Here is a 27,170-nt window from a genome sequence, read left to right as displayed (position 1 = left end):
TCAGAGGAGCAACGACCACAGGCGTGCGGGGGTTATGTCGGACAAACACCCATCGTGACACTCGCACGAGCTCAAGGGATAGAGACTTTGTCCATCCTTTAGATACTGAGAATAATGTTTACGTTAAGGTTCGGGAAACAGTAACTTTGTTGCATTTTTGTAGCAGGAAAAAAAACCCTACTCATATGTATCTGCTCACAGCAGTTTTGAAACCTCAACTCTGATGCTTGGAGAAAGCATTTTACAGCCTACCCATGATCTGTGATGTGCTGTAATTGGTTGCACATGTCTTTTTTTTTTTTTTTTCTTTCCCAGAAGTGAATTCTTTCTACAGTGTCCTATTTCAATCTCACACATGCTACAAGGGAATTTTGGGAGTTTTCAGTTTAAGAAGCTAGAGAATATAAATATCACCGCAAACACTGCATGCCAGAGTAATGTTATTTACTCCCTTCATAATCTTATGAGATAGAAAGTACTCTCTCCTCCTTTCCCCATTTTATATATGGGGAGTAAGAGTACAAAGGAGACTGAAAACTATCCAAAAGTGTACAACAAATCTGTAATTTGATCTTGGGTGTCCCGAATCTTCAGCTAGGACTCTGTTCACTGGCCCACTCTCTCATGTGTAGAAGAGTAAAGTGTAGCTGGCATGAGTATCTGAGCATGAACATCAGGAACATGCAAAACATGCACTCTGCTTTAATGCTGCATTCAGGAATATGTAACTTGCATAAGCACTCAAATACCTAGGAAGGATTGCCAGGGTAAGGAGAGTATACACAGGGAGGCAACTCCGTTTTCGGAGAGAACAACCATTGCACTGCTTAATGCATCTCCATTTCAATCAAATTAGAAAGGTTATTTCTGACTTTGATTCAGACAACTCTGCTCATGGACAAACCATATTTGGGGATGAGGACAGAGCAGTATTCATTAATTAGCTAAGCCACATTCTTCTGCAATGCCACTGGGCTTCCACTCTTGCAGATTGTTTCCATGTGTGCTGTGGCTAACTCAGATCTGATTGTCCTTTTGCTCCATCAGTTTAATACAGAAAGGGAGGCCAAAAGAGAACACAGTTTAGGAAGCTTACTCTCAGCTCACCAAAATGTAATCATAATTTCAAATACACAAAGTAGAAGATCCCACAACTTTCTGGCTCTGGCCTATTTTAGCGCATAGGGTCTGGAATGCAGATGAAATCATGAAAGTTAATTTATCTTACATTGATTTTGGCCAGCTTTTTCTGGATGGTTGATTTATCTCCAGATGTATCTGACCAGCGATGCAGCTCTTCCTTTGCAGAATGGAGCCAGTCTGTGAATTCATGCACAGCATCAAGGTATAGCAAATGATCCTTCACAATATCTTCCACTTTCCTCATTTTCTCCTATCATTCAGATGGGAAAAAAAAAAAAAAAAAAAAAAAAAAAAAAAAAGAAAGTCCATTAAAGCACATAGAATCATAAAATCACTATGGTTGGAAAGGACCTCTAGGATCATCAAGTCCAACCTTCAGCTCAATATTTCCCTATTGACTAGACCATAGCCTCAAGTGCTACATCTACTCGTTTTTTGAACACCTTCAGAGCTGGTGCCTCCACCACCTCCCTGGGCAGTCTGTTCCAGTGCCTCAACACTCTCTCAGTGAAGAAATTCTTCCTCATATCCAGTTGAAACCTTCCCTGGCACAACTTGAGGCCATTTCATCTCGTCCTGTCATCAGTAATTTGGGAGAAGAGACCAACACCAGCCTCATTACAACCTCCTTTGAGGTAGTTGTAAAGAGCAATAAGGTCTCCTTTCAGTTTCCTCTTCTCCAGGCTCAGTTCCCTCAGCCGCTCCTCATAAGGCATGTTCACCAGCCTCATTGCCCTTCTCTGGGCCTGCTCCAGCACCTCCATGTCCTTCTTATCCTGTGGTGCCCAAAACTGGACACAGTACTCAAGATGCGGTCTCACAAGTGTGAGGTACTCGGTTACGATCACCTCCCTACTCCTGATGGCCACACCGTTTCTGATCCAGGCCAGGATGCCGTTGGCCTTGGCCACCTGGGCACACTGCTGGCTCATGTTCAGCTGGCTGTCCACCAGCACCTCCAGGTCCTTTTCTGCCAGGCAAGACCACTCCTTTCGAGCCACTCCTCCCCAGTCCTGTAGCATTGGCTGGAGTTGTCGTGACCCAAGTGTAGGACCTGGCACTTGGCCTTGTTGAACCTCATAAAACTGACCTCATCCCATTGCTCCAGCTTGTCCAAATCCCTCTACAGACCCTTAAATACTGTCCTGGCTTTAAGCATGCAGTAGTATATAGTTCTGGTCTGACCTTACAGCACACATTTGTGTGCTGGTTAGAGCACAGCTTATAGCAGCAGAACACTGCTACACTGCACAAGGTTGCTTCAGGTTGGTCTGGACAGACATGTTCTGCTGGAGCAAAAGATGAAGCCTTCTGCAAAAGTGTGCAAAAATGTAGTTTAACACATCTTTTAGCATAAAATATATAATTTAATTGACATCAAAGCTGCAGCTATGCAGCTTTGGCCTGCTTTTCCCAATACACCCTAGAGAGGGTCTTGCAGATCACCCCTGAGTCCTCCCAGAGAACAGTATGATGCCAGAAACACAGCCCTTATTCAAAAGCACCAAGGCTCTATAAATGCTAAGCAGTCACAGAGAGGTCCCATACGGAGACCACAAAGGGGAACTTCTGCTGTTCAAAAGCACAAAAGGTTCTTACAGTGCTGAGTCCCATTTTAGCTATCAGATCAGAAGTGCTGGCTCTCCCCAGCCACATGCTTTGCAGCCCTGGAGGATGCTTTCTCTGACACAGAGAAGAAAAGGCTTCATGGTTCCATCTTAGCTTTTTAATATAAGCTTGAAGTGGGACCAGTTTACTTCCCTATGAAGAGGTGAAATAGTGCACAGGTCTAGATTTGCCTTTAGTCTGACCGAGTAGATTTGTTGTTATAGTCTTGTGAGCTAACATTCATGAATGTTTATCAAAACTAACCAAAAGTTTATCAAAACTAACCAAAAGAGCTAGTCAAATACTGGTACTTAAACCAGTTTCAAACTAAAACACTTATGAATGGAACTCCAGTTTTTAACTTTGAATATTTCAACATGTAACTAATGCTTTTTAAAAATAAAGTTAGATTAATAAGCTCTACTGTTCCCTCTGAAAATAATCATCATAATTTCCCAGAATGTGTCAGACCAACTAGACAATGGATAGTTATTAGCTAAACAAAGATGACTTAAAATAAATCCTCCAAGTTTTTACATCTTAATGTATTTTATGCAACAGCAGAATAAGAAAATATCCAGATGCACCAGACTCTAAACAAAACAAATAGCTCCTTAAGGAAGCAAAAGAGTTCCAGGGAAAGGCAACCATGCATCCCTGTTTACATTCTCAGACCAAAATGTAGCACCAGTAGTGGGGGAGAATGAAGGCAAAGTGCAACTTTAGTCAGTCTCTTCTGATACAAACTTTCCCATTAGCTGAGAAGGTGGAGATTGTAACTCAGCTAGTGTTACTGACACGATCTGGTTGACAGAATTTCTCATGTGTTTTTCCTTAGAAACCAAACAGAATAACTGTATAGCATGCGCAGTGCTTAGTGGCTTGAAACACCACAAGATATGGGCATATATCTTTCTGATAATATGATTTCTTTTTCTGACAATATGTTTCTGCTCAGGAAGGCATTTTATTCTTCCCTTTCCAGGTTAAAAAAAAAAAAGTGCTATAAAAGAATGATAAATAATTAGATGAAAATTAATCCAGAAGAATATCAGGAATAATGTTGTGTATATGAAGCAAGGAATGGAATATAAGCCCTTCCCTTCTCAAAATCATAACCATACCAATTTCAACTCCCAATACCCTTTTTACATTCAAATTAATTTTAGAAAACTATATCTGACTTTTTTTTGATAGACTGATCTATAACAAAAGCAAAGATTATTCAAACTCAGAGAATCCTCTAAATACTAAAAAAAAAATATTAAAATAAAACTATTAAATGATTAAAAGTTTGAAAATCAAAATTTAGCTATATATAACAGCTGTCTAAACATTTTATTTACTTGAAATGGAGATATTTATCTTACCTTAGCCACGGTTGTGATGTCACTGAACTGTGTTTTTAGTTCTTTTTGAGCTGCTTCTCCAAAGGAATCATCCTCTGTTTTTTCATAGAGTTCCACAGCCCTTTCAATGAGTTGCTGTAAATCACCCGAGTGATCCTCTATCTCAGAAACAATAGCCTGGAAGTGGTCCAGTTGAGCAAACTTCTCCTTCAGACCAATCTGTGCTTCTAAAGGCTGTTCCACTTTGTGATCCATTTTCTCCAACCACTGCTCCAGCTGGTTTTTCCTTTCCAGGTATTCATTCCACTGGTTAATGACAGACTCCAGGCAACTTACATTAAAAGAAACATACAGAGTACAGTTGAGAAATCTAAAAAGTCTGAAAAAAGGAGTCTGCTTATACCTTAATTGTTGGACTGTCTGTAGCCATGTTTTTTCCTCCATCTTGCTTTAGTTTTCCAACTTATACCAAGTTGTACCAGCTTATACCAAGTTGTACCAAGTTATACCAACTTAGATCCAAGCTATTTTAGGATTTCTGTGTTCTTTGGGCTACTGCATATAACCTGATGCAACTGGTTAAAGGAAAAAAATTCCCTTTTTCAGGTTACATGAGAAAACTATCTGTCCCAGACTAATAAAAAGTACTTTTCAGTGTCTGTTCAGCAAAGTAAAATACAGAGCATTACTGGAGCTCTTTATGATCAAAGCAATAAAATGTACAGCAGGCTATGAAATTATTTACAATTAAGAGATATTCCAGCAAGTTTTGGAGGAAAAAAAATCCATTCTATATAGTCCCATTTAGAATTTATAAGACATGCTCTCTTCTGTTATATATTGCTCCTCCTGACAGACCATCAGATTTTTCCAGGATTTGTGTTGAGGAATGCAATTCCCATTTTATCAGACTTAATGATAGACATGAGTGTGGTAAGGATTTAATTCAAAATAACAATTGTCTAGCCTAATCTAAATAGTATTTTATGACAAAAAAATGCGTGAAATTAGAGAGAAATCTGAAAAGGAGAAGATTATAATTTTCTACATAGAATTATATTACAGTTTTGGAATAAGTAAGAAAATGTCACCATTGTCAATTGGAAACTCCATTTTCCCTATATCATGGCTGCCAAAATTGACAGCTGATATTTAGCACCGAGATATACCTAGCACTCAGATTATCTACAATACAGGTATATGACATTTCTGATGCAGATATCTGAGTTTCCTGACGGAGGGAAAACTTTGTTTTCAATAGAGAACTAATGATGTAGGATCATGCAGAAGTTCATCAAGGGCCCATTCCTATCTAGTAATGACTGGGGTTATGGAACAGAGACTGCTCACAAAACCCACAGAAGAAAGCCACCAGGGAGCAGCTGCAGATAGTTGGATGACAGTATTTAAATAGCATATGCTCTTAAAATAAATTTTAAAAAGATGGAATTTGATGATGAAAAGAATGCTTTCCTTAGGAAGGAGAAATCAGATATGCAAAACTGAGGATAACGGCCTAGGCTTAGTACTGTGGAAAAGGATGTGAAGATATTAAAGGATAAAGAAGTTAACAAAATACAAATGATAGCGTTGGAAAGAAAGGAAAATCTCATTCTAGAGTAAATTAAGAACAGTATGAAGGAAATGAAAAGTATTGATACTCTATTCAGAATTAATAAGATCTCAAATACAGTAAGAAGTAGGCCCAATTTCAGTTACTATCTTTTAAGAAAAATGTAGATAAAATAGTGATAATCTGCAGTCTGCTGAAAAAGAAACAGGGATGAGAGGGGTCCAGAAACTGAGAAACATCAGTCTGTCTAGAAAGGGATGATGGAAGCCTTCAAATATATAAAATGTACAGGCAGTAAGAAAATCCTTTCCTTTCTACCAAGGTTAAGAAAAGAAGAAATCAGATTAATTTACAATAAAAATTTGGAGTGTATATTAGGATTTTTTTAAAAAAACAAGTAAACATATTGGAAGACATAATTGAGAAATTTTCCTAGAGTTTTGTAAGGAAAAGGTAGATACATATATGTTAGATGTTCTTGGCACTGCTCAAGTACAGGTTCAATAACTCAGAAAACTATTTTTTTTTCTCTGTATGAATTTGTATGATTTCTATTTGTATAGTAATATCAGTTATCATATCACATATCATTTGATTCATCTGATAGGATTAACTTATAATTTTATACAAATATGTATTTTTTCCAGACAATTTTTATTCTTTCAGATGATACAACTTTCCCCTCACATACCAATAATGAATGAATGGACTCGTATGTGCTGTTTGTAATCAAAGATGGCAGGGTCTGACCTATGTTTTCCAGAAATCTTTACCTCTGCCAGTTCACTGAGGTGCTGATGATGTCATTCCATACATCCTTCAGTGTCTGCAGCTCAGTTTGTATCACCTTTTGTCCTTCTTCACTGCTGCTTCTAAGAGCTTGTTCTCCTTTGCCAATAGCCATGTTCAGCTTAACTTCACCATCACCTTTGAGTAAGAGGATCTCCTGTGAGGCAAAAGAAGTGAAAATATCAGATACAACCTGCTAAGAGATGAAAGCTGTTATTCTTTCAACAGTAGAGTCCATCTTCTCTGAGCTCATTTATCCTTGACAGCCATGTCCAGTGTGAATTCCTACGTAACTTTTCTTCTAAGTGTCTGTCCCCTGCTATGTGCAAGTGATCCAGCAGTTTTTCCCACAGCTATTTCCCACAGTCTTTCACTACACTAGTCATGCTAAAATACTACTCACATTGCAACAGTGACTACATCAAGTGCTGCACAGGAAGATTGTACCATACAGCTAGAAGAAATCTCAAGAAACTCAAGGTGGGATCTCCTATTCTGATAACCTTCCTAGCAGATGTTTGTCTAACCTGTTCCTGAAGATCTCCTGTGAGAGATACATTACAGCCTCTCTGTGTCAATTATTCCAAGACTTCTCCTCCATTAGAAAGCTTTTTTGGACCTTGGTACACATTTTCATAGTTTCTTATTCCTTATTTAATGTAATACCTGCCATCTGTCACCATTAATCTTTGTCCTGTTCTTCCACTACCAAATTGTAGAGTTCACCTTAAATTCTAACCTTTTCATTCATAACTGTAGAAAGAATAAAGTATAAAAATATTAATTTCCCACTGATGCAGCCCATACCCAATGCGATCCTTGATGTATAATCTCTAGTTGTATCCTTTACCTGAATTTGTGTCAGTCGTCTCTCTAGTGTGGCTTTGCTACCAACAGTGCTCTCTGATGATGCCAGCTTATCTTGAACCTCTTTCACCCATGACCACATACTCTGCAATGCCTCCTCCAAAGTGAGATGCTCTTCCAGTGCAAGCTGACATGTTCTCAGCTTCTCCTTGACAGTTTTGACCATGTTTTGATAACTGGTGAGATGTTGAGAAGCCAGGTGCACTTCCCTCCCTGTACCATGGCCTTCTTCATCTAAGGTCTGTGCCATTTGGGACAGCTTATCAAAAGATTCCCTGGAAGAAAATATTGAGACTGAAAATCAGTTTTGGAAAGCGTATGATATTGTTATAGCAACTATCAGGAGTTATGAAGGTTGCTGACATCACCACCTAGTCTGTGTTTCTGTGATACTCCATCAGTGATAGAGTTCATAGTTATCAGAAAAATCAACTGGGAGAGACTGAAAGAAAATATACTCAGTGTCTATTAGTAACTTTACTTGTCTATAATGGCATTTCTTGCAGATTTTGGTGCTCGAAATGATCGCACCGAAACCTTTGTATTGCACTTTTAAAAGAAAAGCAAACTTAATTTTCCTTTTGGCTGTCAGACTTTCTGGTTCTATATGAACTGTTAACTTTTTTGTACCTGTCAAAGCTTATGAGAAGTTCAATGTCTTTAACAGGTAGGAAGGCATGATGGAAATGTTGGGCCATTTGTCCAGGATTAGACATTGACTCTGGGGTTCAGTACAGGGGTCAGAAAAAGGGATTAAAAGTAAGGTTTTATACAGTCTCGGTTAATCTCAATATACGGGATCACCTTTCCTGATATCTTGTGACTACAGGGAATTTGCATCAGACCAAAATGTCTTGCATCAGTCTCAAAGGGATGGGTAGTAACTGTTTCCTTTTAGCATGTGAATCTTGAACAACTGACTATTCTCTCTGTTCTATCTTTGCAAACCTAATAATACAAAAAAAAGAATTTGAAAAACCACTGTACGAAAAAAGGCAATTACTTCATCATCTGACTGAAGTTGGCTAAGTCTGAACTTAGAAAGGTTTCACAGGCAATGTGGATGTTATTTGAGTTCTTTATTAAAGTCAGATCTATGAAAAGGGGATTCTGTTACCCGGTTGGATCTGTGTGTTGCAAAACAGAAAGAAATAAAATTTTGAAATGGTTATAATGATAGGTGTAATTTTTACTATTGCTTTTAGAAGCAATATTTGTAAGGGGTTTTTTTCTGTCTTTTGTCTTTTTTTTTTTTTTTTCCATTTCCATTAATTAATAAAGTAAACCAAACTTTTCTTAATGAGAAATGTATCAACATAAAATTTTGCACTTAGCTTTAGTTTCCAGTTTCCTTAAAGCTGGAAGTATCTAGATTCAGCCTCTTTTCACAGAGTATGTTGCAAAACCTTTCTCTCTCTTTCAGAAACAGGCTTTACCCCAACAGTATAATTTCATTTTTCTTTTAGCAGAGGAAAAAGTTAGAGTAGTTTAGGAAATGTATTTCATACTACCTTGAATTCAGTAACTCTTCCAGGAACTTTTCCACTTTCTGTATCTCCTTTTTCTTCTCAGAAATAAGCTGTTTGTTCTCTCCTATTGCTTCTGTGCTTATTCTTTCTTCCATGCTGTGTAGCCACAGGCCAAGTTTCTTGTGCTGATCTTCAAAGCTACAGAACAGAGAAACACTCCCTTAAAAATATTTCTCAGGTGAAGTTAGTAAGAAGTTAACTCAGTTCTTTCAATATCCACAAGACCAGGAAAATAAAGCCAGGTATCAATTTCACACTTCAAGAATAAGAGTTGTACACAAAAAATAAGTCCACAGTGACTACTACTCTAAAAATATTCAGCAACTCTCTAAAAATGTTCAGCAAAATCATGGGAACTACAGTGAGAAAAGACGCCTCCAAAATTTAAAGTGATAGTGCTTTTATTTATTACTAGAGTCAATAAAGGCAAACCGAAAGAAAGCTTCTTACAGTTCTTTATAATAAATTAGTCTAAGATTAAAGAATAGGTAAAAATGGGGTTTTACTCAGTATTGACACAACACCTGAAGTGTTGTGCTTTCAATTTCTCCCACAGAAGGTAACTGGAATCTTGAGTGCTCAGAACTCAGCAAAACAAGTTCTGAGCTAAACTCTGAAAATCTTTCCTTTACATGAAGGCACGCCATCTCACCTTGCTGTTTTACCCATTACTGCTACACTGATTTTGCTTTCAGTCAGCAACAGTTTTGAATCTAGTTGTACCAAAAAGTATTTTAGCTCCCAAAATTCCAGCCCTAAGTAATAATTTAAAAGTATTCCTTATTAGCTTTGTAGAATATGTCCATCTGGGTTGGGACAGGAGAGACACATGTTGTCTTAGAAGTGTACTACCTTCAAACCCCAGGGCAGAACTTGAAAATTCATCACACCTTTTCTTTCCAGTAAATTGTATTTAAATTACTGAGATCTCAACTTCTGATTTGGGATTTCATGAGCTATGCAGATCTTCTGTATATATGAACCTGACCGTCAAATCTTTAATAAAATCAATACCCTTGGAGCAAGATCTGTTGCTTTGTTCTTAACAGAGAATTAAATTTTCTCTTAAATATTTCCAAAGACTAAAGCAAACAGAACTAGAGCAACTGGAAACAACTTCTAATTGTGCTCTGTATTTCTGCAGCCCGATAATTTCATGCAGTCCATCTATGACTACTGGTATTACTCACCTTCCCAGGTGTGAGGCACAAGCTTCCAGGGCTTCCTTATCTTTCAGACACTGGTTGAGGAATTCCTGGAAGTTCTGGTTAGACTTCGCTATCTCCTCCTGAATATGGCTGACAACTGGTTTGGGTAAGCAAGCGTACAAACTTTCTCCTTCCTTGCAGGCAGCATCTAACTTGTTCTGTCCCTCACTAACAGAATCCAGCACCCTCTGTGTAACGCAAGAATACAGTTTAAATGTGCAAGATTTAATTACTGAAGATAAGATATATTTCTATTAGAAGTGGTAAGATTTCCCCAACAAGCTGAAAGCCATGTCTAGCTATGGAAAAAAAATTCAAAGTGGATAGTTCAAATAAAATTTTATTAAGTAGTGCTACAATTCACAGAGCTCAATTTTCCTACTTGGTCCCAAAGTAGTCCTTGCCTTTCTCTGGATACTTTAGTCATGTCCTGAATATATTATACATTTCAGGAATTAGGGCTGTTTGTAGCAGGTATCTGCTATTTGTGTTCTGTTCCATAAAAAATCGACACTGATTTGACATAGCAGTGTTAATCTGAAAGGTTGAATAAATAATAGTGGAATTAAAAACAGGAAAAGGAGAAAAAGAGAAAGAAGGCCAAAAAAGGAAAAAATAATACAAATCAGAAACAAGGACAGTTTAGTTGCACATAGGCCTTCCAGAAATTGAATTCTGACATCTCAGAATAGTGAACACAGTTTCCACTGTATTCCCTCTGCATTAGATATTGCTGTTTGAACCATTCTTACATTACTTTTTTGGAAACAAAGCTAAGAAATATGATACCATCTACAAATTATTTTAGAGATATGATTTGATAAATGTAGTTAAATTGCTAATTACTATTTTAAAACTTTAATATACCTGCAAATCATGTAGCTTTGTCTCTATGGCTTTGCTGTCTCCAGACCTGTCAGATGATTCTTTTACTGCAGCCTTCACACCAGAAAACCATTCATGGAATTCTTGCATAGAGCCTTATTTAATAAAAAATTACAGAGAAAATAATATATTTTTAAGAAACAGCATATCCACACTACTATACAGCTGTCTTCCACAATTCTTTTATCCTTCAGGAACAGTGTGTAAAAGCCAACAAGATGAGTATCATTTTCTTTTAATGACCTTGGGGACTGGGACTCATTAAAAAACAAAAAGCTAGATGTTTCCACTGTAAATATCCAAATTCGAACAATCACACTGGGCTCTCCTTTTTAGTCATTGGGAAAAGACAGGTGTTATCAGTATATTTTATGCCCAAATTTAATATTAAATAATAACAAGATTAATATCTTAAAATATAAGATTAAAAATTGCCTAATTCTCTCCACTGACTGTCCATGGAGCCCAGGAAATACTTCAGATGGGACTTTTACACTTTGAACATCTCCATTTAATTATGTACATCTCTTTCCAGCACATACATGAAGTGGATTTATGCAACAGAGATGAATATAGAAAGGTGGAGCTGAGCTTGTCTTTCACGCATATTACTTGTTTAAAGTTGAATTCTGTTTTTGTAAAATGCTTTGTTTCATAGCAGTAATCAAATGAACATTTGGTAACAGGACTTTTTGAAAGGCTCCATACAAAAATAAACTTGTAATTGCAAGTGACATCACTGGAAACTCTGGCAGACTACAGAATGATTCACGGCTGGGGCTAATGGCTCATATTAACAAGCCTGAGGACTCACAGAGGAAATGTTTTTCCAAGGACTCTTGCATGCTGGCCTGTGTTCTGAAACAGAGCAGATTCACAGCTTCATACTTCTTTACTAATGAAGTGACAGTGCCACCAAGAGCTTCCAGCTCTGCAGAATGGTATTTGCGACACAGACTGTTGAGGTTCTCAAGGGCCGAGTCAATGCTGCTCTGCTGAAGCTGAAGGTCTTTTTGTGTTTCCTGAAAATGAAGTTGCAACACCAAGATGATACTTGTTAAGAAACAAAAGAGGTCTCCCTTTTCCTCAAATATTCCTGCTTCTGCCACGTGCTCTTTCCTCCTATGTTCTATTGCAAGTCCTAGACACAATGAAGGGAAGAAGTACTAGACCACGTTTCCTGAATTTATAAGTGATATGAATCCTTGAAACTAAAGACCCATCACAGAATTGTGAAAAATTGTGTTTCTTCTCATGGTTTACTACTTTATTAATGAATAGACAGTCAAGGCACATTGAATAGCAATACCTATTTTCAGCAGTCTGAAGGTACCTGAAAGATGCAATATGAGACTGATATTTGGTGGGTGTTTCAAATGAAAGAGGTTTTTCATCTGATTAGAGAGGAATATTTATTTGAAAATTGTTTGAATTGGCTAGTGTAACAATAGTAGTGTGTGCTCATGCTGAAAAAATCTCCATGTAGTTTGTCATGTTACAATGTGTATAACTGTATGCAATCAAGAGAGCCCTAGGAAGTAGAAAAGAAAAAACTACTATATGTGAGAACTGAGGAGGACTTGTGAGGTAGGAGTGCATGTTAAAATTATTAAAGTCCAGCTATTTTACTATGATGAGTTACAAGTTCATCTTATATTGCAAGGGAGTCAATGGATTTCTAAACATGCCGGAGTAATGGCTCAAGAGGTCAAGGTAACAAAACTGGTTCTTGTCACAATGAAGATTATATTATTCATTATAATTTTCTAAACTGTTTGTATAAAGTTAATAAACCAGAAATTTTGTTAATTGGTGGAACTTCTTAAAGAGAGTATCCCTCTGTTATTTGCTAATATTCTAGCAGCTGTGCAGGAGACATTTGTTATCAAATGAAAATTAAGTTTAATTATTAGAAAATCTGCCATTAAAAAAAATAATAAATTACTGCATAAGAAAAAACATATCCATTTTCTTCAGCACTGACCTTCACTTTATTTAGAGATTCAGGATCCAGGTTACATGCACAGCTTAACAGTGTTTCTTCAACTTCTGTTAACCAGTCTGTCATCTGATTGATAAACTTATGTAACTGCATCTTCTGAGTACAGAAATCTTTCAGCATCTCTTTTGCTGTCTCTGACATTTCTTTGGCATGTTCCAACCTCTGCCTCAAATCTGATTCTATAAACTAAAAGCAGAGTATTACATATTAAAGCATTTAAATGAAAACCTTCTTATCGTGAATATTTATTGGAAAAAAAAGGAAGGTAGGAAAGTGACACACAATCACTTTGGGCTTTTTACATGCGTAACTAAAGATACTTACACAAATAAAAAATATCAGTCATTCAGGATTAAATCTTACATACACAGTAATCCAAAGGGATACTAACTTAGAAAAAGCCAGACTGCAAACTGTTGAAGTTATTATCCGCTTAAGAAAAATTAGAGTTGATGTTTTTTCTTTACTAAATTTCCATATATAGACAATATGATCTAAACACAACTAGCTCCATAAAAAGAAATATCAACTGGTGAAAGTGAAGAGCAATGAGGCTTAAAGTATCTCAGTGCAAGGCAGATTAAAATGGAAGCAACTACAAAAATAAATTAAAATATTGCCCATTAACCTGTTCAAAGACAGCAATATGTGAAATTATCGTAGATGTTAGCTGTGTACATACTACTAATAAAAAGTAAATTAAGTCAGTCATAACAGGGTAATATTTATAAATGAACAATTACTAAAAATTCTATTACAGACTTGTTTATGTCCTTAGGATGTGAGATGATCATACCATAGTTAATTTATTTAGCATTTGAATGTCAGCAAATTGGGGATTTGTGTTTAGTTTGCGAGGCTTTATTTTCAAATTTGCATCTATATACCAACTACAATTATTTTATTTTATGTATGAGTTATTTTTTTAATTGTATATTTAATATTAAGCAGTTGGAAACAGATGTGCATTGGTTAACTGATATTCTGTAAAATAAATTTCTCTAAGGTGCATTATAAGTGGGCAGATAATTATTAGGAAACAGAATTAAGCTTGAATTTTGTGAACCTCTCATGTGAAGGAAACCATTTAGAACATTATCACTTTCATATCATTTGCACATCTTCATACTATAGGTTCCTTGGCATACATCTTATTGGCATTTCAGGCTCATGTGTATGGTCACAGCAAAATGCAGACAAGGCTTGAGCATTATATTAAATTCCATTAAAATCTGATAAATGGTTTTGAAATAAATATCTATCGAGATATTTCCCTGCCTGTGGAAATCACAGAAGTCAGCTTATCTTTTAAAACTTCTGATATTGAAAGTGAATAACATCACATAACAATTTTCCTTTGAATCAAACATCCAAAATAGTCATACTTTGGTTTTACACCTGACCTGGAAAATAAAAAAGTAAGGGCCTAGCCAATAACAAAAGTTCAACAGTTCACTTTCAGTGTTTGTATTTTACAACTCACTTGTAATAGCTACTTCAGGGCACAAATTCCAGTCCACTAAAGAATGCTTTTGGTTTGATAAAGCAGATGAATATATTTTACAGTTTTGTAATGCTTTTAAGGAGGCAAACTGTTCATGAACTCACATATGATGCGTGGCTTAACATTGTGCAATGTAGAGAATATCTGTCTCGTGCCTGATCAGCTAGCTTATAAACTATTCTATTTTAATTTAGTAAAAAATACTTTTACAACTCCTAATGTTCAAGTACTGTATGGCATATTCTTTTCAGAAGTAAAAACCAGTTATCTAAAGAAATATGAACAGAGAATAGTTATTATAAATATAAATAATGGTGTATCAGTCACCTTCAAAGAAAAAGGCAGCACAGGAGAGGCAGAAAGTTCAGGAGGAGATTCTTTTTTGACATTTGAGCACAGTGGGTGACTACCAATATCTTTATTTTACCTGGAGATCTGCAGGAGGCTCTTGACTGTAGGTCAGTTCTTTGAGTTCTGAAATTTTGGAACTAAGCTGCTCCAACTTGAGTTCTTTATCCTTGACTTCAGACTGTAAAAGAGATGTGGTCAAAAGTTCATAAAAAACTATAAGTTTTCAGACCTTCAGAAGAAGGCTCCATCAATTGAAAAGGAAAGAAAATGTAAATATTTTAGCAACCAGAGGGAAAACACTGTTGTTCTATTATTTTTTTCTCTAAAAATCTCCCATCTCTTTTTTTTTTATTGGTGTCAGTTCAGAGATTTTTTACTTTCCATTAAAATAGCCCTGTACATTTTTAGCACTTAAAATGCACTAACAACATTAGTTTCTTAAAATTGGCTAAATAAAGATGGGAACGCCATTGTTTATTTGACTGGAAAAAATCTAGTGTGGTTGTTAGAGTCCACTTAACGGAATGTAGAGAATAATGCATGTGCTCTCTGTTTTTTATTAAAAGAAAGTGAGCTCTCAGAAAAAAATTAAACACATAAATAAATTTTAACCTCAAAAGGGAATTAAAAAATGCATAAAATATATGCACTAACTTATCTGGACCTTGTATTTGTTGTGGTCCTATAGATCCAAGTTATAAAGAAATATTCTACTTATTAAAAAATAAGAACAAAGTGAAAGAGAAAATCATAATTAGTATAATTGTAGTTCTGAAATATTAGGCAAGTTATTGATATCCTATTACTCAAACTTTATTTCCTAAAAAATTCAAACAGTTCACTCAAAGTAAGACTGGAAAAGGATTTTCAGGATGTAACATTTGTCCTGGATTGTAGAAGTTCAAGTGGTTTCAGAGGAATCCTCAGGGGGGTATTTTGTGCTAGGGAGGATATAATGTTAGATGACAGATTAAGAAAAGGAACACTGCTATGGACCATACAAAAGGTACACTGATTATTTTTGTCCATTTTTCTGAAAGGGTAGGAACCTTCTATCAGTGGCAAAGTCCTTTCCTCTTGCCTTTGCAAAAGAAAATGGAAAAAAAAATACTATGGACTATGCATTCTGTGACTGCAAATATACACACAGTACTCATGTCTTCTGCTATTCTGGCCCTCCTGTCAATCAGGTATACCTGTGGTTTGGGTACTGGTTGCTCTTACTCCAAATCAGTTATAACAGCGTATTTGGGTAGTCTGATTGCTATACTAATCAGAAAGACATTAGATAAACCTTGTCCAGAGCAAAATACCGATTTAGCAACATTTCATATTCTGTCATACCAGTGTGTGTTCACTGTGTGTCTTCTCAAGGAGCTCACTTATTTCAAGGGAAGTAGAATATGGCTCCTTCTATGGTGGATCTGCTGTATATTTTAAGCCAATAGAGGCAACCTCCTCTAGATGAATCTACTTTAGCAGCGGGGTGGATTAGATGACCTCCAGAGGTCCCTTCCAACCCCTTCCATTCTGTGAAAGAATCCTGAACACCGGCTAACATGCTAAACCAGTTTAATACCATCCATAAAAGAAAGGTATTATCTTACTGAAATTGTTAAAACCTGACATTAAAGTTTATTCTCCAGTCCTTCATATATTTTTTATTTTCTGGAGAATCTAGCTTCTTGATTAAGATTTCAGAAACTACTCACTTTTCTGCTTAATTTTGTCCAAAGTTGTCTAAAATTTCAGTTTCTAATGGAACAGAGTTCAGTCCAATGCCATGCTTTTTGAAATTTTTGTGCAAGAACATGTTGTAATGTACTGTGAGTGCCAAAATAACTACAGAGCTTAGGTTTAGTAATAGATGGGCTGTTCTGGTTTCTGTCAGAAGGAAATAGCTTCAAAAAAGGACTGGAATGCTGTTAGCTAGCCATTGGGTTAGTGGTACCACTGCATGAACAGGGGACACAGTGGCCTACAGCAGCACAGCCTTAGCTATGTGCCTGATACAATGTGAGATTTTGGTCCAGAACAATCTTATCACTGATTTATGGGTAAGCACCTGGAAGTCTTTCAGGAGTATCTCCATTCTCTGACTGTTACTCAAGTTGTTGATGCCTTCATTCAGTTGAGAAAGGCACTTATTGCACCATTCATCCATTTCATCTCCAGATTTCAGGATGTCATCCCATAGAGACACACTTATACTCAGCCGGTCAATGTTGCCTTCAATTCTTTCAGACACCTTTTAGGAGACAAGAATGCATCACTATCATTCACAAATTAATTGTAGATTTTGTTATTTTGCAGGTAATTGCAATACAAGTGCATCAGAAATAATTAGTAAGCCTAGGCAAAATAATTTTCTTAGAGTTATGTCTAAGTTCTGTATTCTAGTTTCAATTTAGTTACCATTTTTTATCATTTTAGTTATCACTTTTAGTTATCATTTAGTTATAATTTTTTTAGCATAAAAAGAGTAAAAATCATATGTGATTGTTTCTAAAAGTTTGCAGAATCTTTATTTGGGAAGAGTTTCATATTCAAATAAACATAATATTTAAAACCAGCTACATTTATCTTCCTTATGTAGTGAAGCAATAAAGCAGTATAAATATGAAAATGTAAAATATTAGCTTTTAGATTATGTTCCTCTGCTATAATGTTGCCTTTCTCAACATATTCACATCTTTTACGGTGTAGCTTAATACAATTTACTGCCTCATTTATTTCATCAAATTTACTTCATTAAAGTGATACTGGCATACATTAAGTGAGAATCTTTATACTCAGAAGTGTATGATGAGAAAATTTATACCAGTAACATTCATACATTATTACAAGACATTGTTTTAAATCTGTCAAATGGATGTTACAACTTTGTGTGTACAATGGATGCCAGATCCCTATGATTAACCCTTTCAGACCTACTTCAAAATAAACTTTACAAAACATAGTACTCTAAGAAAATACTAAAACTGTAACCTTAGCCCAAATTAAAAACCGTATTCGGTGTATAAACACGAGACTCTTACATCCAGCCATTTGTCCACTGTACTGTTCATATCTGTTTTTACCGCAGTGGAGTCACAGTTATGCACTCTTTTCAGTTCTGCTAGCAAATGTTTTCCTTTATTGCTGAAAGTATCCAGGTCTTTTTGTTTATCACTCAGATCAGTCTTGGCAGCTTCATGCTGTGGATATAAATATTTGCTTGCTTAATGAAGCCTTAAAGAAAGAAAAATCCAGTTCTCCAGGCACCCATCCCTAGCCCTGTGGTGTATATTATGCATTTAATAATTCTCATTAAGCATACCATTTAATATTTTAACTATGTCACAAAATACAGAGCAACTGACACAGTTTTCTTGTGACCATCATCAAATAGTATGATTGTTCATATAAATAAAGCACACAAGTAGGAATAATAAATCCTAAATTTTACCCAATTACCCACTATCTTTGGGACTTAAGGTAATTTTAAAAAAAAAAAAAATATTCTTTCTATTCTTCAGACTCTAATGTCTAAAATTAAACAATAAGAAACCATCGAGTTACATTTCTGGAATTGCAATAGGGTAAACCAAGGGTGTTGCAAACAAAATTTAGAATTGTAAAACCCATCGTTCTTAGGTACTCTGGAAAACAAATGCACAGGTGTATTCAGAAAGGAATTAGACCAAATCTTCAGGGCTACTAAGTTTCCAATTCTAGGCATGGGGAAATCTTTAAAACACTGTCACTCAAGAGGTGACAATGTACTGAGAAAGAATCACAGTAAGCATCTCATATTTTCTTTCTTTAACAGGTATTACAGGACAACATTAGAGATAAGTTACTTCGTTATGCTTATTTTATTATGGTAGGAGATGTGCAAAATACTTATTGTGCTCCAGCTCCTTCAAGCCTAGATGTGGCCACTGTTGTAGCAGGGAATTCTCCGCAGCCCAAGGCTCACAATAAGGAAAAAAATCATTCAGAAGTCACATGCATAAATGCATATAGTTTAGAACGAGGTTTATACAGATCTGACTGAAGAACTTTTAATGAAGAGCTCAACAGACTTCCACATGGAATTTCCCACCAAACAAATGGAAAGAATTTAACTCAAAACTGTTTTTCCTGACAGGCTGATGGATAGCAGAATTCAGAATTTTAGAAATATGATCCACTGAAATGAATGGAATGCACAGATCCAAACCCCTTATCAATGGCCAGTATTGTACCCCATGGAATAAATTGTGTTAAGGAAACAGACAGATTCAGTTTTCATTTGTTGAATTTTATCTATTAAAAAAATTGCCCAATATGGGAATACATTTAGGTATGTTGTAGAACCATAGAATGACTTAGGTTGGAAAAAACCTTTAACATCGAGTCCAACCATTAACCTAGCATAGCCAAGTCCACTAAAGAGCAGATAACTTATGCTTTCCATATAAGTTAATATTTTGCCTTTCTTGGTACTAAAATGATAAATAGCAACAATGAAATGCCCCTTAATGGATCACATCAAAACTCTGAATGGACTATATTCTGTCCTCAACAGAATCATTACAATTTCAGCCCTGAATGTCAGTGATAAGATTTGACAAGATCAAGGAACATTAAGCACATCTGAAGGGCACCTTTCAAACAGAAAAATCCATCTAAATCAAAGATCATTTAAATCTTTCAAATGAAAGTATATGCAATTACCTTTGATAAAGTTCGTCTGACATCTTCACGATCTTTCCAAATGGATTTGATCATGGAAGCACTCACAGCACTGTCTATGACTTTCATTACTGTTGACTTCAAGCTCTGATATTCCTTCATCAGATCAATAAGAATGCAGGACTGCTCCTTTCTGCAATGTCAAAAGTCTGCGTTAGCACCATTTAACATCATATTTCTGAATGAAAGAGAAGATGATGTTGATTCACTATGGGAAAACAGGATGCAGTGTAAACATGCTTTGGCCAGCCAAGCAAATATTAGTATTTAGGTTTTACAAAGCCCTGTGGGTCCATACATCACAAAACATCTCACAGAAGAGACACCATCTCATATATATACCAAACAGTAAAGCAACTGACTTGAGCAGAATATAGACTGAAACTGGAATTCAAGCTTCTCACTTCCTAAGTTTAGCATCTTACTGGAGGAAACCATACTATAATGATGCTGGCACTCACAGCTTATTTTTTTTCAACTTTTCTTATTTAACATGGAGTATTTTTTGGGGGTACAAAGAAGCAGAAGTAAAGACTAAAGCACTGACAGATAAATCTGACTATTTTGTCCTCCAGTTGTCAGATGTATACTTTTGGGTCTAAACAGTATATTCAACTTACCTCTCATTCTGCTGAGAACAGAATAACCTCCTTCTAAGAAAAGGCCTAACATTTTTTTTCCATTCCCTCACCAGAAAAGTCTATTTCTGTTCAGGCAATGGACAGAAGAAAAAATCCTATTCATTCCATTCCTGGTGTTTATACTGAAGAGAGAGAAGAAGACTAATAGATACTTTGGATATGTTTAGTTGTAGAATAGTGTTTATCAATTAAAGAAATTTGGGAAACATGACATTTCCAAGAAAGAGAGGTCATTGCTTTAGGAGCTGGCTCTTCTCTGTGCTCCAAAGATTTGTCTAGATTTAATTTCTTTCTTTACCAACGTCCACCGATATACTAAATTGTCTTATAGCACTGATACTACACTAATGAGTGTTTTGAGTCTGGTCCTTTGGGCAGACAGAAAGATCTAGGCCTAAGAATGATTTAGGAGCACTAAATATAGGGCTGTCAGTAACACATAATGAATAGAGAAGGAAAATACATGTGAAAAGGAGAGTATGTGCTAGTTGGAGTGTCAGTGAAATCTCCACGGAGATTTCTTATCTTTAAGGACAATAAACAATAATATGCAACTAAAAGCCCAGTAAGTCTATTAGTATTGTCCTGAAGACCTATCTGTGGCTTTATAAACAGCATAATTACAACTGGTACAAATATTCTGGTTTGTACTGTGTTTTATCTTCTACTCAGAATTCAACATCCAAATTCTGTTTTTTGGTTTGTTTGTTTGTTTGTTTGTTTTTTTTTAATTTGGATTAATATGGCAAGAAGATATTAAATGTAAATAACTGTGTCTCCCCCACTAAAAGAACCCTCTCCTTTCTCACTGTATCTCTAAGATCTACTTACTTCTCCTGTATAACTTTCTTGGTATCTTCCCACAGAGATTGTAAGTAATTTATCTCTTTGTCGATGTCAGGAGCAAGTGTGATGTCTTTTTGGGCTATTTGTTTTGCTTTGTCCATGAGCCACTGGAGTTCATGCTGGCAAGAATTCAATTCTTCATCTAGCTGGTTAAAGGCCCTCAATCTGCAAGTTAAAAGGCAGGTTTCATATTTACTTTTCTTCACTTTTTTTGCAAGAGAAAAGAGGAGAAAGGAAGAATGACAGTTGCTGTTAGAATTACTGTGCATAAAGTTCCATTTTTCTAATATTTCCTACAACATCTGTAGAAAATAAAGCGTTCCCTGGATTTTTTTCTGCTACAAGTGGGTTCAGAATGTGATTTTTCTGATACATATACAGCTATACATGTGCCTTCACCTCACACAATACTTTGGAAATACACTCAAATATTTAGATTAACACTTCATAATCATAGGTGTTTTCATTTCTGAAAGAGTAGATATAGTTATTTTAAATGGGATTTCTAATAACTGTTTGGAACTTGGATTCATTCAGACAAATTAAATTTCTGAGACAAAGGTTTTCTCGACTGTTCTTTCACTATAAAAGATTAGCAGGACTTGCTCATGTTCACTCTTCATTCAAACAGCTCACTTATAAAAATTTATTAAGTAGATATATGGACTCATATATGCCTGGCAAGAAAGAAGGTACCCAGACAGAAAACTCACACATGCCTCCAATGTATCATAAAAAGTCTAGAGATAACAAGGAAATGAAGAAGTGCAATATCAAGCTTTAATTCTGTTTTTACCTTTGCTGGAGGGCTTGTAGTGTTGCTTCCTTCAGGCCCTCCTTGTCAGCCTTTTCCTCAGTATCTTCAATACTCTTCAGTAGCTGTTCTTTACGTTCCATGAAAGATCTTTGCAGGACTCCCAGAGCTTCCGCCTCACTCTGTTTAGTTCCCAGCAGGTTTTGAACTGCCTCCAGTTCCAAGCACAGATTATCTACCACAGCCCTGCAGGACGTCCTCTGTTCAGAAATGCCGTGTTTTAGATGGTACCGGGCCTTAGTAAGGGAACCATCCAAACCGCTGGCAACAGATTCCAGCTTCTTAATATCTTGAATAACATCACTGAGATCCTTCTCCAGTAATTCAGATTTAGCTTTATCCATATTTCCAGTTTTCTCCACTGTCTGCCTCAGCTGGTGGAGCAGTCCTGATGCAGCACTATGGAGCTCCAGGAATACTCGCAGCTTATCCAGAGCCTCTTGTCTTTGACTAGTTATTTGACTTGCCTCCTGGAAGATCTGAAGGCAGTCTTCAGTCTTTCCCTGCAATGTCTGCTGGTCTTCTAGGCAACTGAAAGAACACAATTTATCTACATGTTCCTTCAGACTTTGCAACTGCTGTTTCTTACTTTCGACTTCCATTGAGTGGTTCTACGAGAAAGAAAGAAAATAGGCTGGGTTTTTTCTTCCAGTCAAAAGCTCAGAAAACATTTAGTACTAAACTTAAGAGCAAAATAAGTATTAATGAGGGGTTTTGGGTTTTTTTTGTAAAAACAGCTCAGTGTTACAATTTTGCTTTAAACCACTCAAATAACAGATATCTGTATGTGACTGCAAGAGTGTATTTGCTGTCAAACAAATAAATGACCTCATGCTAGTTTTAGATAAATATTTAACTGAATGCACTGTACAACTTCTCTGTGTAATATATTAATCCAAAAGTTTACCTTATTGTGAGATGCAGCTAGTTGTTGATCAGCTGTGCTTATCTCTGAAGTGGCTTGTAGTTCAGCAAGAAACTTCTTAATCCAGTCTGAAAAACTGAGCAGTAGCTCATCAAACTGTCCATGTTCAGCAACAAGAGATTGAAGGAAGTTGATCCTATAGGATATTAGATGTAAATGTGGAAGAACTTCATGTAAATTAACCACTTTCCATAATCAATCAAAACCACAGCTGACTGGACAGCATTAAAATCAATGGTGGAGGGAAAGAAGGAAATGTTAATTTGTGATACAAATGTGATGACTGCCACCTTGACTCTTAACTGGGAAATAATATAAAGCATCAGTTTCTCTCTCTCCTGTTTCCACTGTTTTAGTTGTGTCAACTGTTAAAAGTGCCTCAAACAATCAAGGTATGTTCTTCAACTTCATGGGGTAGTCCGAGCAAAGAGAATAATATTGATGGAAGCTCAACTTCAGCTTTCAGACACAGCAATTCTGTTTGCCCTATCAATTGCAGCACTGCATGTAAGGTGAAAGTTTAATTAATTTAAGCAGGGGGTGGGTAACTGCATGCTCAACTTTCACTGAAGTAAGTGAAGGCCAAGTCTGTTCAGAGGAACACAGGTGAAAGGAAGAATGTGTCCAGAGGAGTAATCAGCCCCTAGCAGATCTAAACTTCTAAACCTCAGCCGTAAAAAAGGCCCTGTCATTTAGCTTCCTATTTCCCTTAGAAATTTCTCTGCATAATTTTCAACATCAAACACTATGTAGAAGACCATGATATTGTAAAACAATCAAATTGACAACGCCCCTAGAAGATTATGTCATTATCATTATTATTTAAGCTCCTTTATGAATAGTAAAACATGTATGTTTATCACCAAAACAACTGGATTCTTCATAAATTATAACATACAGTTTCAAAAAAGGAGGCAGTGTTCCTGAGTCTAACATGAGCCAACAGCCTAACAGCTGGGCATTTGTAGTACTTATGGCAAATGAAAACTTCAAAGTGGTCTTAAAAAGATAACAGTGTGGCTTCACACATGATAAAGCATACAGCTGAAAAAATGAAAAGTAAATATTACAAATTTTGAAAGTAAATTAGGAAGTTACTTGGGAAATTGTAACTCAGGAAACACAACATTATCTTCATTCCTGCCTCACACTCCCTCAAACAGAACTTTTCTACCAAAAACTTAGGGAGAGATTATGCTAAAAAGACAACATGATAAATCTGATCCCTCATGCCATAATCTTGGGAGCTCAGTCTTCAATATGAATCTTAAACCATTTTTTCTCTAATGGTAATATAATAAAAACTTCTTTCAGAATTGGGATTCCTCATACTGTTTACTCTCATTTAACATGTAAAAAACATTATGAAGCACAAACCTTTTAGCAACAGTTTGCGGTAAAGCTTTCCACCTCTCATCCAGCTCTTCAAACTTTTCTTTTACTGTTTCCACACATTGTTTGGAAGCTGTTGAGAATAGTGACTCATTTAACTGTAACAGGCTTTCATAGACTGAAGCATGGGACTCAATATCTGCTTGCAGATCCTGGGAAAACAATGGAATGTACAGTCTTGAGATTAAATATGGCATCGTATCATGCAAAATAACAACAAAAAAAAAAAAAAATTAAAGATCAGCTGGGGTTTTCCAGTACACTGCTTTGATAAAAGTGAATGAGCACAGTCAAATCTTTGAAGGAATTAAGGTCTATTAGAACTAGCAGGTGCTCAATACCTCTCAGACAGCTAAATCTGCAACTGTAATTCAGTAAGGATTCATCAAAGATTTTTTTTTTTCTCTCTTTTAGGATAAAGTGCAACCTTTCTATACACCTCTACTATATGATGAAAGCAGCTAAAATCACAACAAAGTTTTGCAACATGTTTTATGTGCAGTAATAGAATTGTAAGGAAATATCATAAATTGGCCCAAACAAACAAATTAAATAAATAAATAAATAATAATTAAAAAAAAAAACTCCCACAAACCCCAAACCTCAATGAAATCCAACTCTTTAGTAATATTTAAAACTGAAATTATGGATGCATTGGCTTCATGGAGGGTGTAAAAAATGCTACATTTGACCAACTGCTTCATATAAATCTAAAAGCAAATAGTAACCATTTAAAAGGAAGGCATACTTTAGAATAGGCTGAAAGTCTTGTGTTTAAGGAAAAAAAATGTTTCTGATTTCACTGTGAATTTAAATCCTTTGAGCATTTTATCACCTGAGCAACTTGCTTCACGTGCAAAAGAAGGAAAGTAGCATTGTCTAACAAAGGAGAAAAGTTCCTCTGGCAAGTAGACCAACATCCTTCCTTAACAGATAATAGGTTATACTAGGGCATTGTTTTTCTTGAGCCGGCATAATATTAGCAAATAACATTCTTCTTGTCATTTTCTTGTCTTTGATAAATAACAACAGTGGATAATGTAATATTTCCCTAGGGCATTTCCAAAGCCCAGAATCAAGTGACTTGTCAGACTACAGTTGAGCAAGTCCATAGTTTAAATGACACAGAAATAAACCACGAAATGTAGGGGAACAATCTTTCAGCTGAAACATACCTGCAGTATCTGCAGTTCGCCTTCCAGTTTAACTCTGTCAGCAGAAACATACTGTTCTGAAGGCCTGGCTGTGGCTTCACACTCCTCTAACCAGGTCAGGAAGGCAGACAGCTCCTTCTCATGCCTAACAAAATCACAACTTAGAATTACCAACTCAAGTTGTCCCCTTGGTCTCAACACAATGACCACAGGAAGGTCTCTGTGTCTATTATAACAGATGTGAGAGTCTACTCACTTCTGCCACTGAACCAGAAGAGTCTCTAATAAGGTCTGTTTCTCTTTAGCAGTTTTTAACACCTTTTCATATTTCTGCTGTAATCCTGTAACCTCCTGAGCGGCTTTTTCTTTGTTGGCCACCTTTCGGGCACAGGCTGAGAGAGAGGCCAGAGTGTTGCTCAGTTTTTCCACAGTGTGACAAAGGTCCTAACGAGCATGTAAAAGAAATGTCACATATATAAACAACAGAACTAAGTAACAATGGTGGGGAAAATTCTGTACTTGTACTCAAAGTCTGAAGCAATGCTACATCTACCAGATCATGAAGTCACTGCACAGCTTAGATTTCACGCAGATCTATTCTAGATACACATCCCAAGCATATCAATCGACTACCGTATACTGGGAAAAGACTTTCCTAAGAAGAGCGTTAAAAAAAAGACAGCACCAAAAGGGTTACATTTTCTAAATGGGCAGACAACACACCATGCTCATGTAGGACAAAGTTCCAAACTCCCTAACATCTGTCTAAGAGTTGTTCTAATTTATACGTATGCAGTATACACAAAAGCTCACTCCATCATGTGAGGACTGCCAAACTTGCAGCCCATGTATTGACATGGGAGAGGCTGGGGAACAGTTACTGTGAACTTCTGTCAGTGTTAGCTAAACGTCTTTTTCATATAAATGGCATCTGAAGTTGACTAGATTTTACAGTGTTCCCAACTCTAGAGAGCTGGGAAACTTCTTCATATGAAAATGTTTGAAATGCAGTACAACGAGTTACAAAAGTACAAAATAAAATGGATTTTAGATCACTAAAGTTCCAGCTCACAGGTGTGCAATTACAACAGTAATAATGGTTATAATTATAGTAATGAAAGAAATAATATATAGGGGGAAAGATGAATTATACAGCAATAAGCTGCTGATGTTTAAACTAAATAATAAAAAAGTAAATTCACATTAAAACATTGAATCACCATTAAGTGAATCATATTAATAATTTTTAAAAGCCAATAGCAACAATGATTACATGTGCTATCTGAATAAACTCTTTCACATCCAAAAGATTTTTCCTCAACAAGTATCAAGCATTTTTGAAGCATACAGGCCAGGTCTTCCTTGCATACAGCCTTTGCAAGTAGTTATCTGTAAATTCAGAAGAAATTGCATGTGTTTTACTGCAAGAACAATATAGCTAAATTTCTTCACAATATTTTCTTAGAAAACAAGATAATGACTGTTGTGTGAAGAACACACAGCAAAGTTATAGACACAAATAAAATTGCTACACCAACTTCATCCCAGCATTTTTTTTAATTTTTTTTTTTGGTGGTGGTTTGACTACCAATCCAGTGTTTCCTTTGCTTGTATTGGACTGAACAAATGTTCAAACACTCATGGATCTCTGGCCTCACTGATAAAAATTTGTCAGTTGAAACTCTGTCCAGTCTCCACATTGTCCAAGCAAAACTATTGATGCAACTGACACAGTGAGATTTTTTTTTTAATCACTGAGCTCTCTACACCAAGACCCAAGGACGAGAAATACCTAGCCACCATGTTTCTTACCTTCTAATTTTCATAATGTTTTAGGTGCATAAAATTAAAACCAGGAAGCTGAAGTATTA

The 27,170-nt window shown here is 36.1% G+C and overlaps 1 protein-coding gene across 1 annotated transcript in view; it reads right to left on the bottom strand.

Moving 5' to 3' along the window:
* Window positions 1-1,228: 1,228 nt before the first annotated feature.
* The window catches only part of LOC103775998 (nesprin-1-like), a gene marked incomplete at both ends in the record, with an annotated part of 86,100 nt that continues 60,158 nt past the window's right edge, over window positions 1,229-27,170 (bottom strand). Inside the window, 19 exons of the mRNA XM_008943478.1 lie at window positions 1,229-1,393; window positions 4,122-4,431; window positions 6,447-6,619; window positions 7,313-7,604; window positions 8,841-8,996; window positions 10,049-10,254; window positions 10,934-11,046; window positions 11,766-11,973; window positions 12,936-13,139; window positions 14,885-14,986; window positions 16,874-17,056; window positions 17,847-18,005; window positions 19,510-19,660; window positions 21,000-21,179; window positions 21,811-22,439; window positions 22,736-22,889; window positions 24,131-24,297; window positions 25,321-25,444; window positions 25,556-25,743. Coding sequence (XP_008941726.1) covers window positions 1,229-1,393; window positions 4,122-4,431; window positions 6,447-6,619; window positions 7,313-7,604; window positions 8,841-8,996; window positions 10,049-10,254; window positions 10,934-11,046; window positions 11,766-11,973; window positions 12,936-13,139; window positions 14,885-14,986; window positions 16,874-17,056; window positions 17,847-18,005; window positions 19,510-19,660; window positions 21,000-21,179; window positions 21,811-22,439; window positions 22,736-22,889; window positions 24,131-24,297; window positions 25,321-25,444; window positions 25,556-25,743 — 3,864 coding nt within the window. The remainder of the gene's footprint in view (window positions 1,394-4,121; window positions 4,432-6,446; window positions 6,620-7,312; window positions 7,605-8,840; window positions 8,997-10,048; window positions 10,255-10,933; window positions 11,047-11,765; window positions 11,974-12,935; window positions 13,140-14,884; window positions 14,987-16,873; window positions 17,057-17,846; window positions 18,006-19,509; window positions 19,661-20,999; window positions 21,180-21,810; window positions 22,440-22,735; window positions 22,890-24,130; window positions 24,298-25,320; window positions 25,445-25,555; window positions 25,744-27,170) is intronic.

This window comes from Merops nubicus, unplaced genomic scaffold (assembly GCF_000691845.1).
Source record: "Merops nubicus isolate BGI_N331 unplaced genomic scaffold, ASM69184v1 scaffold16207, whole genome shotgun sequence".
NCBI classification, from domain to species: Eukaryota; Metazoa; Chordata; class Aves; order Coraciiformes; family Meropidae; genus Merops; species Merops nubicus.
This window is presented reverse-complemented; position numbering and strand designations above follow the sequence as displayed.